The sequence below is a fragment of the Chanos chanos genome, chromosome 12, assembly GCF_902362185.1.
Source record: "Chanos chanos chromosome 12, fChaCha1.1, whole genome shotgun sequence".
Classification (NCBI taxonomy): Eukaryota; Metazoa; Chordata; class Actinopteri; order Gonorynchiformes; family Chanidae; genus Chanos; species Chanos chanos.
The window spans coordinates 2,571,890-2,587,500 of NC_044506.1; the positions used below are offsets into that span (position 1 = coordinate 2,571,890).

The 15,611-nt window shown below is 37.8% G+C and overlaps 1 protein-coding gene across 1 annotated transcript; it reads left to right on the top strand.

The window, feature by feature from the left end:
• Window positions 1-892: 892 nt before the first annotated feature.
• On the top strand, window positions 893-15,500 carry LOC115825438 (deoxynucleoside triphosphate triphosphohydrolase SAMHD1-like). Its single transcript, XM_030789271.1, has 15 exons — window positions 893-985; window positions 2,141-2,301; window positions 2,890-3,023; window positions 3,703-3,764; window positions 4,815-4,997; window positions 5,148-5,351; window positions 6,372-6,548; window positions 8,631-8,722; window positions 9,555-9,651; window positions 9,743-9,834; window positions 13,375-13,484; window positions 14,079-14,284; window positions 14,439-14,537; window positions 14,822-14,926; window positions 15,486-15,500. Exons 1-15 carry the CDS (start codon window positions 893-895, stop codon window positions 15,498-15,500), a joined length of 1,830 nt encoding a protein of 609 aa, XP_030645131.1.
• The last annotated feature ends 111 nt before the right edge of the window (window positions 15,501-15,611 follow it).

Here is a 15,611-nt window from a genome sequence, read left to right on the forward strand (position 1 = left end):
GGGACATAAATGAACTTTTTGTAGTAAAAAAACTCTAGAAACAAAATTAACGAAAAAAAAACTCTCAAACTCTTTGTGTGTGTGTGTGTGTGTGTGTGTGTGTGTGTCCTAAGTGTTCTACAACAGATGTTCTCTAATTGTTACTGTTGCTGATTAACTGATTTTATTAGATTGTGATTTTTATTTTTAAATCTAGGAAATTTATTCACAATTGCTCTGATAATTAAGTGTGTCTGTCTATTCAAATGGGCAAATTACCTGTACATTAGCATAAGTTTATAACAACCTCCAATTTGCACTGTGCTGTATCTTGTTCACTAAATTCAATATTCACTTTCTTCTGAAAACATGCTTAATGTTGATTGTTAATCGCTGAAATTCAAAGTAGTCTTTGTAAAGTTGGCTATTTGAGAACAGAACAAGCTCTTTGAAAACCAACATAAAGATAATATAAATATAGATATTGAATACAATGTACGATACATTTCTGCTAAAACAGCTAATATGTGAGATTTTATGATGATTTTATAATAGAGCTTTTTACAGAAACACTGTGATGTATGTGACCAACTGGCAGAGCGAGAGAGAGAGTGAAACTGTTTTACACACACACACAAGGAAAATACAAAATGTGGTAATTAGTAACTTTTACAACCAAGCAGCTACGTCAGATCTGATAGTGGACAGGTTTTATGACAAGGGCAGGTGGAGAATGGTGGAGGACAGTGGGATGGGTGAATTGGCTGAGGGGAATGTGGCGTGAGGTCACAGTGTGGGGCAGTGAATAAAGACTGTCATTAAGGATGAGTCTGACTCCCATCCTGCTGTTTCTAGAACACTGTTTGGGCTCTAGATTTGACCAGGTGAATCCACATTCCAGTCAGGTGGTACAATGCCACAGACAAATGCACGGTCAGATGGCAGTGTGGCAATGTGGCATGCTCTTATCTCATTTGACGGGCTGTTTTGGCAGGAAACCTCAGAGGTAGGTTAAGGTCAAAGAACGAAGTATAAGGTTGCAATATGCAGCTGAGATTGTATGTAGTGTACTATGGTACCACTCATGATAGATCTGATTGGTCCAGCCCCATCAAAAGAAAAAACAAACAAACACCAGTTCACAATCCAACACAGACAGACATACAGAACTGTAGGAGTGCTGTACTTGTAGTTGAAACAGGCTAATATAACACGCCAAGAGGAGACACAGATTATCAACAAATACAGTGATATGAAGAAACTCTCTCAGTTTTACACTTTTATTATTGATCATTGAGGTGTGGATGCTACAACTGAATATTATATAAGTACAATTCAACTAGTCACAGACACTGACAGGCCATTCAAATGGCCAAATTTAATCTATAACTGGGAGTAGGCTTTAGGCAGTAGTGGCAAGGAAAAACTCCCACTGACTAAGATAAGGAGAAATTATCTCATTTAACTCAACTCACCACAACTCAAAGGGCAAAATCATTTATTCTGAGGGAAGAAAGCAGACACTGAAATCCAGGAGAAGTTATAGAGAAGTCTCTACAGATAAGATGATATTCATTTTATGTCTTTGCAGATTATGAAAGAGGAAACAATACAATATGAAGACATAACGACATAATGACAACACAGTATGTACATGATAATGCAATATATGACTGTGCAGTCATGTAAATATTAAGAATTTATAAAACAAACACTGAAACATCAAGAGCACTTCATCCACATCACGTTGTCCTAAACCTTTCAGTAGGGAGGATGATAAAGAGTAATTGGATGAAATCTCTCCTGAGTCCATACTGCAGTGTGGAGAGGGTGTAGTCCATTGCTCTTAATAGCAAAGGTGCTCCGTTTCTCTTTGCTTTGAACCACTGCCTCTGGAGGGTTCAAGGGCTGGTCGTGAGCTGGTCGTCTGGGTCCACTTGCTGTGTCTCTTCTGAATAGATTCATTTGAGTAGAGGTTTCCTCCCCAGCACACAGGTTACTGGTTAATATGGTCTGGTAGACCAGAGTTAGCTTTCTACTGGACACATTATAAGAGTATAGGCTGCTTAGAAAGAAGGGCCTTTTCATGACCCTTTGATTTGTGGTAGCTACACTGCTATTAATAGCAGTTCTTTCTTTCTTTCTACTTTCTTTCTTACAGATCTTCAATGACCCAATCCATGGCCACATTGAGATGCATCCTCTTTTTGTTGAGATCATCGACACCCCACAGTTCCAGAGACTGCGGAACATTAAGCAGCTTGGAGGAGGCTACTTTGTGTATCCAGGAGCTTCTCACAACCGCTTTGAACATTCCATTGGGTAAAATGATCCCAAAACCACACCTCCTTGTACAGCACATTCTCACATGTATCCTGGATTATGTTCAGATGTTTTTAGACATGTAGTTTGTCAGGTTAAATGATGGATTACATATTTATATATAGATTACAGATGGATTATAGATTATAGTTTTTTTTCCACATTCGTATGAGTTGTGGGTGGAGAATCGTAAACTATATGCTCTCACATAACTGGCTATCCGTAAAGATAAGAATAGAGAAGTGTATTCAATAAAATGACATTGTATTGTATATGTGTGACATAATAATAACATTATATATGTGTGATTGCAACATAACGTCACAAGATACAGTCTCAGCATTTGCAAAAACTTCAGTGACATAACATATGCACCTAACAATAGTGTGAAAATTAAAAAACAAACAAACAAAACAAAACAAAACAAAAAACAATCAAACAAACAAGCAAAAAAATATGTGGAGCTTTTTTTCCCCAGATGACCTTACTTGTATTTGAGAATAAACGGTCACCTGTGAGGTCATGTGTACATTAAGAAGTGATAAGGGCAGAATAACAACTAGACCCTGAATCTGTGTGTGTGGTCAGTGTGTGTCACCTCGCAGGAAAATTAACCAAAATACTAAAGGAGCATCAATTAAAATCAAAGGACAAATCAAAACCAGAAATTACTGAGAAGGATGCGCTGTGTGTGCAGATTGCTGGCTTGTGTCATGACCTTGGTGAGTACTGAAAAGTTTCTAAAAAAAAAAAAACCAAGTGCAGAAAGAATTATTAAACTGTGTTATAACTGCTTTCCCCCCCACTGTTCATGTCATTAATTAGTATTTTATGTGTGAATATGTCTCTGAATTCACACTGTACTGATTATGAGCTGCATGTGAGCACTGATCACAGTCTTGATAAGTAAGATAGTGTTTGTAGTGTATGTGTTGTATGATCAAGATCAATATGTTTTATTAAACCGTGTACTTTCTGTGGTGAGCATGGACTTAATGATTTATCTGAGATCATCTCACACATTCCTGTTCAAGAGAAGAGTCTGTTCACTCAGACAACCAATTACTCTCAGTAATATAGACTGACAGACTGTGTTGTAAACCTGCAGGCAAAACCTCACCTTTAGTCCCTATTCTTCAAAACTCAAATTCCTTTCATTTCATGAGCTCAGTCAAATAAGAAGCAACTTAGCACACATGCATTCAAAACAAGCAAGCAAACAAACAAACAAACAAACAGGGAGGGAGGCTGGATGCAGGTGCAGGCAGTTCTTTATCGAAATCCAAATCATAATCCAAACCATAATCCAAATTGTGGTCAATGAACATATATATATATATATAAAATTCTTCAGAATAATTAATATAACTGTACTGATCATTATGTCATTTCTGTGTTAAGGTCATGGCCCATTTTCCCATGTCTTTGAAATGTTCATGAAGGAAGCTGGCAAACAGTGGGAGGTACTGTTTTTTTTTTTTTTTTTAATTAGAAACAACAATAACAAAACTGTTATATTCATTTCATATTTTACTAAATCTGTAGTCAGAATGTCATTTTTTGTGTGGGGAAAATTCCCTCAACCAAATGCTGGTGCATCCAAATGCTAGGATGAGGTTACTATAGTAAAAAAAAAAAAAAAAAAGAAAAGAAAGAAACCTATATTAACAATTCTATTGCACACTGAATTACTGGTCAGACCTTCTCATGTCTGTTATGGGACATGGGTGAAAAGCAGACAGAGAATAGACAGGGGCAAGTGGGGTGCAGCTGAAGTATTCATTACTTGTAGAGGTAATTGCTGATTGGATGAAAAGAGGCTCATCGTCCTCCTCTAATATGAAAAATAACAGCCACAATAAAGGAAGGATATTCAAATTGATAGATTAGTGATGGTGCATTAATATACATGGGCAATGTATATTTGCAACAATCAGAAGCAATATAGTGGTCAACATTCATACTTCTATCAATAACTATCAGTAATTCTCAGGCCTCCAAATTTCAAATCCAAAGAATGAATGAGGTAACTGGCATCAAGCAAACTGAAAGTTATTTCACATTCTGAATCAGAAATGCACAAATGACCAAAGGATCCAAGATGTACACCATACCTGATACTAAGTCCCATATTGTCCCTCATGTGAGACAAACTGAACTCTAAACCACAGCATAAATGGGACCATTAAATTTGAACATGTGTTTTGAAGAAGAGTTTGTGAGCCCCCCCCCCCCCCCCCCTTCCAGAGCTTGTTCATGTGTTTATTAATTAATAATAAGAAAATAAGTTATAAGACATAAGAAGATAAGAAAAGTTGACTGATGAATTGATTATTTAATGATAATAAGATATCAATGGAAAAGCAGAAAATACTGGCACAATAAAAAAATAATATTAGTTGCAATTAGTTGCAATAGTACTGGTGCAAGTGTAGTGAGTGTGTAGTGTGTTTAGATGTCATGAATATTTCCTGTACTCTATGAATATGTTTTTCCATATCTTTCTGACAAAGCATGAAGAACAATCAGTGAAAATGTTTGAGGCCCTGCTTGATGAGAACACAAAGGAGACAACAGAGACGAGGACAATAGAAAAGCTGATGCGTGATGTTTACAGTTTTACACATGATGATTTTAAATTCATCAAGGCTCTCATAAAAGGCAAACAGAGCCCGCCTGGCCCCACAACCAACAGGGTAGGCAATCTTTCTTTGTGTCTGTGTGGACATTGATCATTTCATAAGACAAATGCCTTTTACCTTGCTTTTTAAGAGTATGTATATTTCAGGTGACTTTAACAGTATGTTAAATGGTTTTATGCTTGTCTGTGCATTGACCCGGGACAGCACACTGAGGCACTGGTGAAGGTATATGAAGCTCTGATTCAGACGATTGATGCTGAAGATGTCCGTAAAGACACAGGCCCTGGGATTAAACTAAAGGACTTGGAGGAGATAAAACAGCTCATCAGGAACAGTGAACCCCTTCCCAAAGATGACATCACGAATCAAGGAGGGGGGGCAAATGTATCACATCCCACCAAACCTGAGGTACATAGCAGCATTTTAATCTGAAAATTAGTCTTAATATACTGAATACAACCAAAAAAGAAACAACAACAACAACAATACATTAATTCATGTGAAGTAAATATACATGCTCTGCATGCTGGATGCTATTTAGTCAGATTGTATTATTTTTTACACCAAAAGCCTTCCAGCTGTTTTGAAGCAAGTGTGAAAAGTCATTTTATGTGGTCATGAGTTCATCTGCCCTATTCTGCTGACATGATATAATGTATCATAGGACAGGGAGACTTGAATTCATTCACATCTGTGCTTGATACTAAGGTCTAAACAGGAAGTGGTCAAGTTGCTGGTGAACAGAGTAGTAGATAGTAGGCTTAACTGTAGTCACAAAAAGACAGGGGTCAAACAACAATGTAAAACAGAATATCGGAGGCTAAGCAAAAAATGGGCTAAATAAAAAAGAGGTTGGTAAGGGAAATCGTTAACAAGAAAAACAGACCAGCAGTAGCACAGTAGACTGTGAGACTTCACAAAGATACAATGACAAACAAGGAATATCAATACATAGAGACAATAAGGAACAGATGTTAGTATTTACTAACTAATAAGTCCAGTGAACCAATAATCAATCAGTAGCGTGCTGAATATGTGTGCAGATAGGTTTGGATCCATGTGGGGCTGTAACACAGATGTGACAAAATGCAGATTTGAGTCCATTACATTTATTCCAGAAAATGAAAGAAAAAGTTTTTTTTTTTTCGGCTGAAAGATCAAGAAATCCAAGGGAAAAAACATTTGTGAGGATTTTTATAAACCTGATTATCTAAAGGGTGAATTTCCCAGGTGAATTGAGAAGAATCTGGAATCTTATTTCCCCCATCTCTTTTATGGCTTTAGAACAGTTGGTTTAATACGTGTACTGACCTGGTGCTTTTCACAGGGTCCTAAGTGCCCCCTGCTATAATGTTTAGATTGTCAGTAATACTGAGAAGGGAAGACTCTGTGACTGTCTGTGATTGTTTCTGCATCTTCCTGAGACAGCATACTGAGGCACTGGTCAAGATATTTCAGACACTGATGCAAATGAGAGGTGTTCAAGGTCAAATGGAAGAGCATGGCAGCACTAAGGACACCATGAAGAGGATGATAGAGCTTATTGGGACGATTAAACCCTGTGACAACGTAGAGAAATGTGAAAGTCAAAACTCTGAAGATAAGGTGGACAGTAATTTTTCATTCTATTTCTTTCTTATTTTCCTGTTTCATCCCTATAAATTTTTCTATTTCTTTGTTCGAAATATTATGCCTCTCCCTTGTCATTTCTACTTGTTCCTAAATGGTTTCATATGAAGTATATGTTCTACATTGTGTAATCAGAAATGGCAAAACATTGTTGCATTTCATTTTGGTCGTTCGGTTTGTTTTAAATGTACAGTCACTTTCACACCACATGCCTTTGCCCAAGAGTAACTGAAAAACCAGCTATGACAATGCTCCTCAGATTTGAGACTGTCTTCACTTGACACAATACTCCACTAAATCGCTGGCCTACAGTAGAGGACTATGTCACAAAACAAGGTCAACATGTTTAGTGTTTACTAAGGTTTCTGGCCTCACTAAACTAAATATACACATAATACTAAAGCAATCTTGTCATTCAAGTGACAGTTTACAAAACATTTATAGAATTCAGGTTTTGTCAGTACAATTATGTGCGTGTGTATTTTAAATTATGCAAGTTATTCAGCCGTGGATGCTCACTCCCCCGCCCATATTTTTTCCTGTTTGGTCCCAAGCCCGCTCCTCGAACCTTTAGGCCACGGATGTCTCCTCTTACTTAAAGATTCTCTGTTATTTATGTCAGTGCAAACGTTATGGTGAAATGGGGTCATAATTCATATCAAACCCCCCTAAGCAAAGCACCCTCAGCAGCCCAGCTAGGTAGCCAAACGAAACATGTAATATTCATGTATTGAATACATAGGCCAGTCTGTTTTTTCTGGTTGGCCTTTGTGCAAATCTAAAGTTTTTAGATCACTAAAGCTTTTTGACAGATAAAATTTAAAGATTATTTTGCTCCATTGTTAAGGTCTGTTATGAACATGCCTATGTTCTGCTAGGTGATGCATTGGAATGTATGAGTTGATAAGTTTAGATGTTATAAAAGCTCCTCAGTTTATTTATGCACAGGGGTAAGTTGTGTGCTGCTTACAGTTTTTAACTGTGATTGTTGGTCTCAAATTCTGTGAGATGAACACCTGACCTGCTGACCAATGTCCATGGTGCTGAATGTTCAGAGGTTTTTCAAATTGTCTTCTCGTCATACACGGTGTCCCTAGTTTATCCTAACGGTCATCCCAAAGCATGGCAGGGTTGTCTTCTCCTGCTTTGATACAGTGCTGCCAGGACATGAGGAACACTCCTGTTATGTAGTTTCACTTTCTTTTGTCCTCTTTATCCCAAAAAGCAAAGGCCATCTGCAAATGATCCAGATTCCATTCAGTTTTTGTTGTTGTTATTTTCATGTTTGTCCATTCTGGTGCATTGAAAAAGCTGGGGACTTGACTCTGTATGTTGACTTTCAGGTGTCATAGATGACTTGGAACTTATCTTTTGGTATGACAGGTGTTTTTGTTTTATTTTACACTGGTATAAATCTAACCACCTGAATTTAGAGAACAGCTTTCAGGATTTCCTGCCAGAGCATTGGTTCAGAGTGGAGGATTTGACTGTATTAAAATATTCGTCAACAGCTTTATGTGAGGGTGGAGTCAGGAAATTGGCTGCATGCACAAAACCTTAATGAAGATTCAGAGCAGGTGAACAGAATGGAAGGAAAACAGGTCAGAAGGTTCAGGAACAGAGGAACAGCACTAGATACAGGCTACGTTTCTTTAACTCATTAACAGGGTTTGTCAGAACGAGGAACAGACTCTGTTCCAACTCAGGAACTTGGTTCAGGAACACTTTCAACCAGTAAGCTTAACGAAGGCACTCTAACTAACCAAGCAAACCAAAAGTCAAGGTAAAGACTAACCAGTTAGAAAGAAAGACTGGGGTATTATACAAACTGAAAGCAGGCCTAATTAACAGACAGCAGGTGTATGTGGTAATTAACTAAAAGAGTGATCAGATTGGTGAGTAGTAGGCTGGTGACCCTGAAAGCTGAATAGCAGCACAGGGGATGATCATACACTGAGGGTTAGACAGCATTTTTTTCTCTACAGCTATGAACAATAGGGTGCTCTCTGGACATTATGTGTCCTTGTTAAAATAAATTCTCATTTTTCATTTTCTAAGGCTGGAACACGTTCAGATAAACCATTCTTATATGAGATCGTGGCCAACAAGAGAACTGGTATTGATGTAGACAAGATGGATTACCTCAGCAGGTGAGATTCAATTTTGCATCAGTTTCTGTATTATCAGTCACATGTAAAATTATTAACACACTTTATAAATGTCTCTAGAAAGGCTTTGAGCTATATGGAACAGAGACTGAGATAAACTAACCGTTTAAAAATAGAGAAGATAGGGTTATTGGGTGTCACTGAAAGGGATTTTATGGTGGGCAAGTGTGTTTGTATACACACCCTTGTAAAGCCCTGACAGTTTACTTGCTTTCTTCTTGATAACAACGACATTAATTAAAGTGACATATGAACCCCAGCTAAACATGAGTATAAGACAAATTTTAATAAATAAATTGCAAAAACAAACAAACAACAAAAGAAAAACAGATTCCATGTCTTGACAGGAAAAGACAGTGGCCACCCACTGAGGATATAATGTCTGAGAGTGTGACATTGTCAGATTGTGGTGCCTTGACTTGCATAGTCTTTACACATTTCAGCATTATTCATGGCACACTATGACATTTTGTCTTTCCCACGTGACTTGGTTTTGGCAGTTTCCGAAACAGGGAACGCTGCCTGAAACACACTGCTCATTCCATCGCTGGAGGAGTAGGAGTGGTGTTTAGCTACACTGTTTGTTCTCAGTTTGTGTGCAGTTCGGTTTGTGTGCAATGTTTGCCCATTGTTTTACAGGTACTAATCATCATTATTTTATGGAATTTTCTAGTTTTCATTCCTCTCAGCCTTTGAACTTGTGTTGTCTTCTTGTTCTCCTGCAGAGTAACTAGTACAACTAGTAGAGATTGACAGTGGTAAGAATCATTGTCATAATTTGGTTCCCACAGCTATCTGACTGTTCTCTTCATAGGGACTGCCACCACCTGGGCATGAAATGCAACTTTGATCACGAGCGCTACATGATGTTTGCTAGAGTTTGTGACGACCAGATCTGCATGAGAGACAAGGTGATGATGTAAAATGATGTCACTCAGAATAACAACACATGAAATAAAATCTCTGTGTTCATTTTTATAAATTTGTTTACCATCTCTGTAGGAAGCAAGGAACATGTATGAGCTCTTCCATGCCCGCCACAGTCTCCACAGCAGTGCCTACCAACACCCAGTTAAGAAGCTTGTTGAACAAATGTGAGATACATTTTAAGTGACTTGCCCTAAATGTTTTGTAAATGAATATTAAGTGTGATTTGAACAGTGTAATGAATATGTGAAACAGTGTAATAATAGTACTGTTGAACTTTTGTTATTACAGATTTTAGAAGCAGTAGACTTCTACTTATTGTGTAATGTTGCTGGGAATGTGTTACTGTATTGCATTTTATGCTGTTTACTCAGAAATGTCTGAAATAACTGTGTACAATTAGTCATACTTTAGGATTACTTTCAGGACACAACAGTCTGTACATGCATCAAACTGCTATATGGCCTTTATCAGTCTTTACCTGACTCAAATTTATGAAATAGCTTGCTTTAACTGTGAGGTAAATAGATTTATCTTGAACTTAATATTTAAAATTTCTATCTAAACCCCCTTCTACCTATTGCATGACACTTGATATGTCTACTAGGGGTGTAACGATTCATCGTAGCATGATACATAGCGGTGCAAAAATGTGATGGTACCCATCATATAAGTTGCTGGTAATTTGTTCAAGGGTAGTAAATGAATATATTAAATGAAAGTAGTCACCTGTATCATTATTGTGCTACCAGTGTAGTCATACGTCACACTTCTGGCATTCCAATCAAGGCCTCACGTTTTACATGTTTCAGTCATAGACAGAAAAAAGAGGTTTCAGTGACAGAATAACAGTGTCAGCGTGAAAAGTAATGATCATGGCTGGAGCTGAGATAGAAATCGAGGATGTGTCCTCCACCTTTAAATCAGCAGAGTGGCAGGCTTTTGGCTTCCTAGCCATTCAACAGGAGAGTGGTGACAAATTAACTGACAAAACGAAGGTGGTATGCAAACACTGTAGAAAAACTATCAGCTACACCACTGCTGATACCACGTATACGATACAGCATCTACAGCACCACCACAATGACAAACTCCAGCCAGGAGCTGTGAGAAAGAAAGTGCTTAAAGGCCAAACTTCTCTTGAAAACAGTTTTGCACCCCGTTGCCTCACATGTGCAAGCGCACCAGATCCATTGGAGTGTTTATTGCTAAAGACATGAGACCATTCTCAGTTTTCTGCTCTTGACTCAGCGCATTTTGAGACGCACACAGGAACAAGCATAGCTGAAGTTTTAAAAGCAGCAGTATCAGTAGTGTTTGTGACAGTATCTTAACTCATTAACTTGTGTCTACATTGAGTGTTGCGTGTTGAGGTGCAATTTTCATAATTTCGTATTAATGTAATACAGACAGACTCATTCAATTTCACACTATTTTATGTTTGAAGATTATTTATTTTAATCTAGCTTTAAAAGAATTTCTTCTGAGTTAAGCTGTCAACACTTTTGGTTTAATGGTACAAAAAGACAATAATAGTTCAGCATTGTTAATGCGTCAAAAATAAATCTGTTGTTTTCATTCCAGTACCCGTTGTAGGTGCAATTCCAATCCTAACACAGAGACACCAAAAGATGTAGGTGTGATAGGATTTATAAATCGGTCTCATAAATCAGTCTCATATAATTTATTAACCATTAGTTTGGGTGTTCAATATTCTGTTAATTATACAACTAAGATTAAACTAGCTGTAACACTGTGCTACAGTCTTAGAGAGTATTGCAGTACTAATGTATTACAATTACACTACTAAATCCATAACACTCATGAACAACCAGGTTGATGAAGGTAATTGGGAGTGCTTTGATGGCAGAGGTTGGCATTCAGTGAATACTGTGGCAGAAACAGACAGGACAACAGTTTATGTCAATGATACTATTTATTAACATAATCAATACTACTTGACAAACTAATACTGATATGGTACAATCAATAACCAGCAGCAAATAGAGTGATCAAAGGGTAAATGGTAACAAAATGGTGATAAGTCTATGCACAGGTATTCAGTGTAGGACTGGATGAGTGTTAGACCAGAGATGAGTGAGTGTGTGTGTGTGTGTGTGTGTGTGTGTGTGTGTGTGAGAGAGAGTGCGCGTGCGTGTATGTGGGCGTGTGCCCAGCTGCACACTGAAGAGAGAGGGAGGAGTTCTTTGGAGAGAAGCTGTGCGCAGGCGCACTGAAGAGAGAGGGAGGAGCAAGGGAGAGAGGCTGTGCGCATGTGCACAGCAAGAGGTATGCGTGGTATGAGGATTTAGTGCGCAAGCGTGTGTGCTAGGCACCACCTAGAGTGGGGGTGGCAACGAGAATCGCATGTGTGCGAGAGACCAAAGAATGTCTTACTTGAGAGCTAGTCTCAAGTAAGTAGGCCCTAAACTCAACAACTCAACAACTCTACCCAACCCTTAAGTCACACTGCAATCCCAATGCTGGAGGTGTGCAATCAGAAAAAGGGAGTTAGAGAGAGAGAGAGAACGCATGCCAGATCTATCCTTCATTAGTTGTGACCAAAAGAAAATAGCAAACGGCTAAAAACCGCATTGTACATGAAATACCGTGTGCATTAAAATCATAAAAGAATTCAAATAACAACACTTCCTTCACGTTAACTGCATATAATCTTAATACTACAGTTTGCCCAGATGCCAGCCTTACTTGGAATAATTTGTTGCGTGGCCACCGAAGGTGTGTCTTTGGTGGCCTGATAAGCAGTGCGATTCGCAGGTCCAGGGAGAAGTTCCTTTCCTTGTCACTTGAAGATCTTCGGGGCTCCGTTACTCGTCCGATGATCTTTAAGGGTTCTCTATTTAGTTCATCGACGTTTAAAGAAATAAAAAGGGATCCGGTCGCCTTTTCTTCCGTCGAATACTGTGTGCGTTACAGTGTAACTAGCCGGGAGAAGTTAAAGTTGCAACTGCGCGAGAGAAAGTACATTAAACTTTGGCTGCACAAATATCTCATTTCGTTGTTACTTTGTCCTTTTCTTCGGCAGAGAAAAGAGACACCCGCTGCTAGCAAGCTGCTGCTAGAGCGAGCCGCTGCTAGGGAGTTGCAGAATTGCGGAGCTGGAAAGAGAACTGGAAAGAGAGAAAAAAGTTTGGAATTTTTCGCTGTTTTATGGCGAAAATGGCGTCATCACTGTATTCGGTATCTGTTCCAATACCGTTACAGTGAAACCTGAGAAGATGGGTACAGATTACCCATGCGGTCAAGCAGTGAATTATGGGTAATATGTTCTACGGCCTGACGACCCCTACACTGTTCAATTGATTTTCTTAAAAATATCGCTGAAGAATTGAACTCTAAACATGGCATTGTGAATCAAATCAAAACATGAGCTAGGGGTATCATTACATTCCTAATGTCTACATATGAACTTATATTGGCAAAACAATAGTTGTTACTCTAATCTATATGAATTATGTAGACTTGCAATATATGCATTTTTATTCATCACTCCTAAATACATTACGAAGTAAATTTCTTCCATAAGTTAGATATAATGTCCATAAGAAAGACTGTGTCCATAAGAACAAGAGCTTTGAAATAGTGACTCCGGAGTTGAATGTGTCAAAATGGCCCTTAAAATCTCGTTTCATAAACCAGGGTTTATCAGTGCTTTATGTTTCTCTTTTTTTTCCATTTTTTTACAGGATTGTCGATGCCCTTTTAGAGGCTGAAAGAGCTGGGTTTCAGATTCCAGGCATCGACAAAAAAATCACAGAGGCTGTGATGGATGAGAAGAGTTACCTGCACCTCACAGGTTCAGTGTTATTCCACACCTACGTTTAAGAACAAAACATGCAAATTTACAGCACAGTTGTTTTGGTTTTGTATTTCATTACACTGTATTGCTTTCAGTACACTGTATTGCTTAAGAAAAAAAAGACATGCATTATGGGCCCTCATAATAGTCCTTTGGGGTCTCATAAAAAGGAGCGGCTGCTGACTGACACATTAAAGAGCATGCTGAAGTCCTAAAAAAGTGTTCATATGATATGGACGAGTTCAGTCTTATCAGATAAGCCATCGAATCAGTGTTACTGTTAGAGCAGATGGTAAAAGCTGACATTCATTCCTCAAAATTATTGCCAAATAAATTTACCAAGTTTAATGATCACCTGACAAACAATTGGGTGTATGGAAATAAATGATAACAGGCAATCATGACAATTTGCAAAAAATTAAAATGTAAATTGAAATATCTCTTTACTCTGAAATGAAAAGTTGAGAGGGGACCCAGGACAGAAATGGTCTGGCCAGTCAGAATCCACCAGCCCTCATTACTTTGTGGCCTCCCTCAAATATCAGGAAAAACTCTATTTACTATCATTTGTTGGTCTCCATATCTCCACAGATGATGTTCTTCAGGAAATCGTGCAAGAGTCATTAAAAGGTTCTCCATCAAAAGGTTCCCAGTCGGCCGATTCTCCATCAAAACCTTCTGATTTGTCAGAAGCTGAGACGCTCATTAAGAGAATCCAAACACGACAACTTTACCAGTGCCTTGGCACTAAAACATTTAGTGTTTTTAACAGGAAGACTCACAAGGGGGACTTGAAAGTAAGTAACAGTTTAAAGTTCCTGAGACTGTGAACAATAATATTATGATGTAAATGTAAATTGTATATGAATCAGTGAAAGAGAAGCATTAAGCATAAGGTTTGAATTGTCCATTTTCAAAACTAAATGATCTGTTTTGTACTGTTCTCGAAAGAGCAACATTCCTGGATTCCTTAAAGAGCTTAAAAAACTACTCGAAGAGCATGCAGAAGAAGACAACTCCAAACTGAAAAGCTCCAACTTTGATGTTTTGGTGGGTGATATTTTTGTGGCATGGTATCACTTGAGAATGGCATAATATTTAGGTAGTAAGACAGTTGTGTTTAATACTGTGGATAATAGCATAAACAGATGTTGATTGACTTGTTCATGGATTTAACTACAAGTAGCACTGATAGAGATTTCATAAAGTGAACATAAAGGATCTATCGTTTGCTCTATGCTTCATGCTGAAAACATGTCTGTTTATGCGCTTAGAGGTCATCTTTATAATAATTTGTAGTTAGTTTTTCACTATGTCTCTTTTCTTTCCGGTAGTGTTTCAGTCTGGACTATGGCAAGAAAGAAAAAGATCCAATTGATTCCTTAGGATTCTACAAAAAAACAAAGCCTGACAAAATGATACACCTGAACAGAGAAGAGGTATTCTTATCAATCCTTATCAATAGATCACCTCAGTTGAGGCCTGAGTATTTTTTTTTCATTTACTTTTATAAGATGTACACGGACACTTGCTTTTCAGTTTAAAACACAACAGAAAACAACAAATTTCAAAAGAAAAAAAAAATGATATGTAGCAAAGAGAGGGACAAAAAATATATAGCACACAAACAAAATAACGAGCTTTAGAGCAGTCTCATACTGAAGATTTTTAAAAGTCAGTGTAAATCACTCTGTGCAAAGTAAGTGAATCATGAAATAATTGACGTAACAATCCTGCAATAATTCAAAATATGTTCATAATTTTTTCCTAGTTACCAAATGTAACCTGGAGACGAGTAGCAGAGTAAAATCTATCAACTGATCAGTGCACACCCACATCACAACGCTGTGGTTATTCCCAGAATTTTGATTTATAAATCTTGCTAAACGAGTCATATGTAAGATTAATTAATAAATGTACAAAGAGTAAGTGCAGTAGCACATATATATCAAAACACAAATGTACTTTTCCTCTACACATTTTATTTATCTTTTCCAGGCTGCAGTGTACTAAGCATTTTCATTTCTTTCTCAAGGTATCACACCTACTGCCCAGCAGATTCACTGAAACCAAGGTAATGCTGTATTACAAAGGTGAGAAAAAGCTGAACTTAGATGAGGACAC

What these genes read in the sequence shown, in the direction of transcription:
- LOC115825438 (XM_030789271.1), top strand. Translation starts at nt 893, where the DNA reads ATGCCACAGACAAATGCACGGTCAGATGGCAGTGTGGCAATGTGGCAT. An exon ending in TGGCTTGTGTCATGACCTTG is followed by an intron (nt 3,024 to 3,702) that starts GTGAGTACTGAA and finishes TTCTGTGTTAAG; the next exon opens with GTCATGGCCCATTTTCCCAT. An exon ending in GCTCCAACTTTGATGTTTTG is followed by an intron (nt 14,538 to 14,821) that starts GTGGGTGATATT and finishes TCTTTCCGGTAG; the next exon opens with TGTTTCAGTCTGGACTATGG.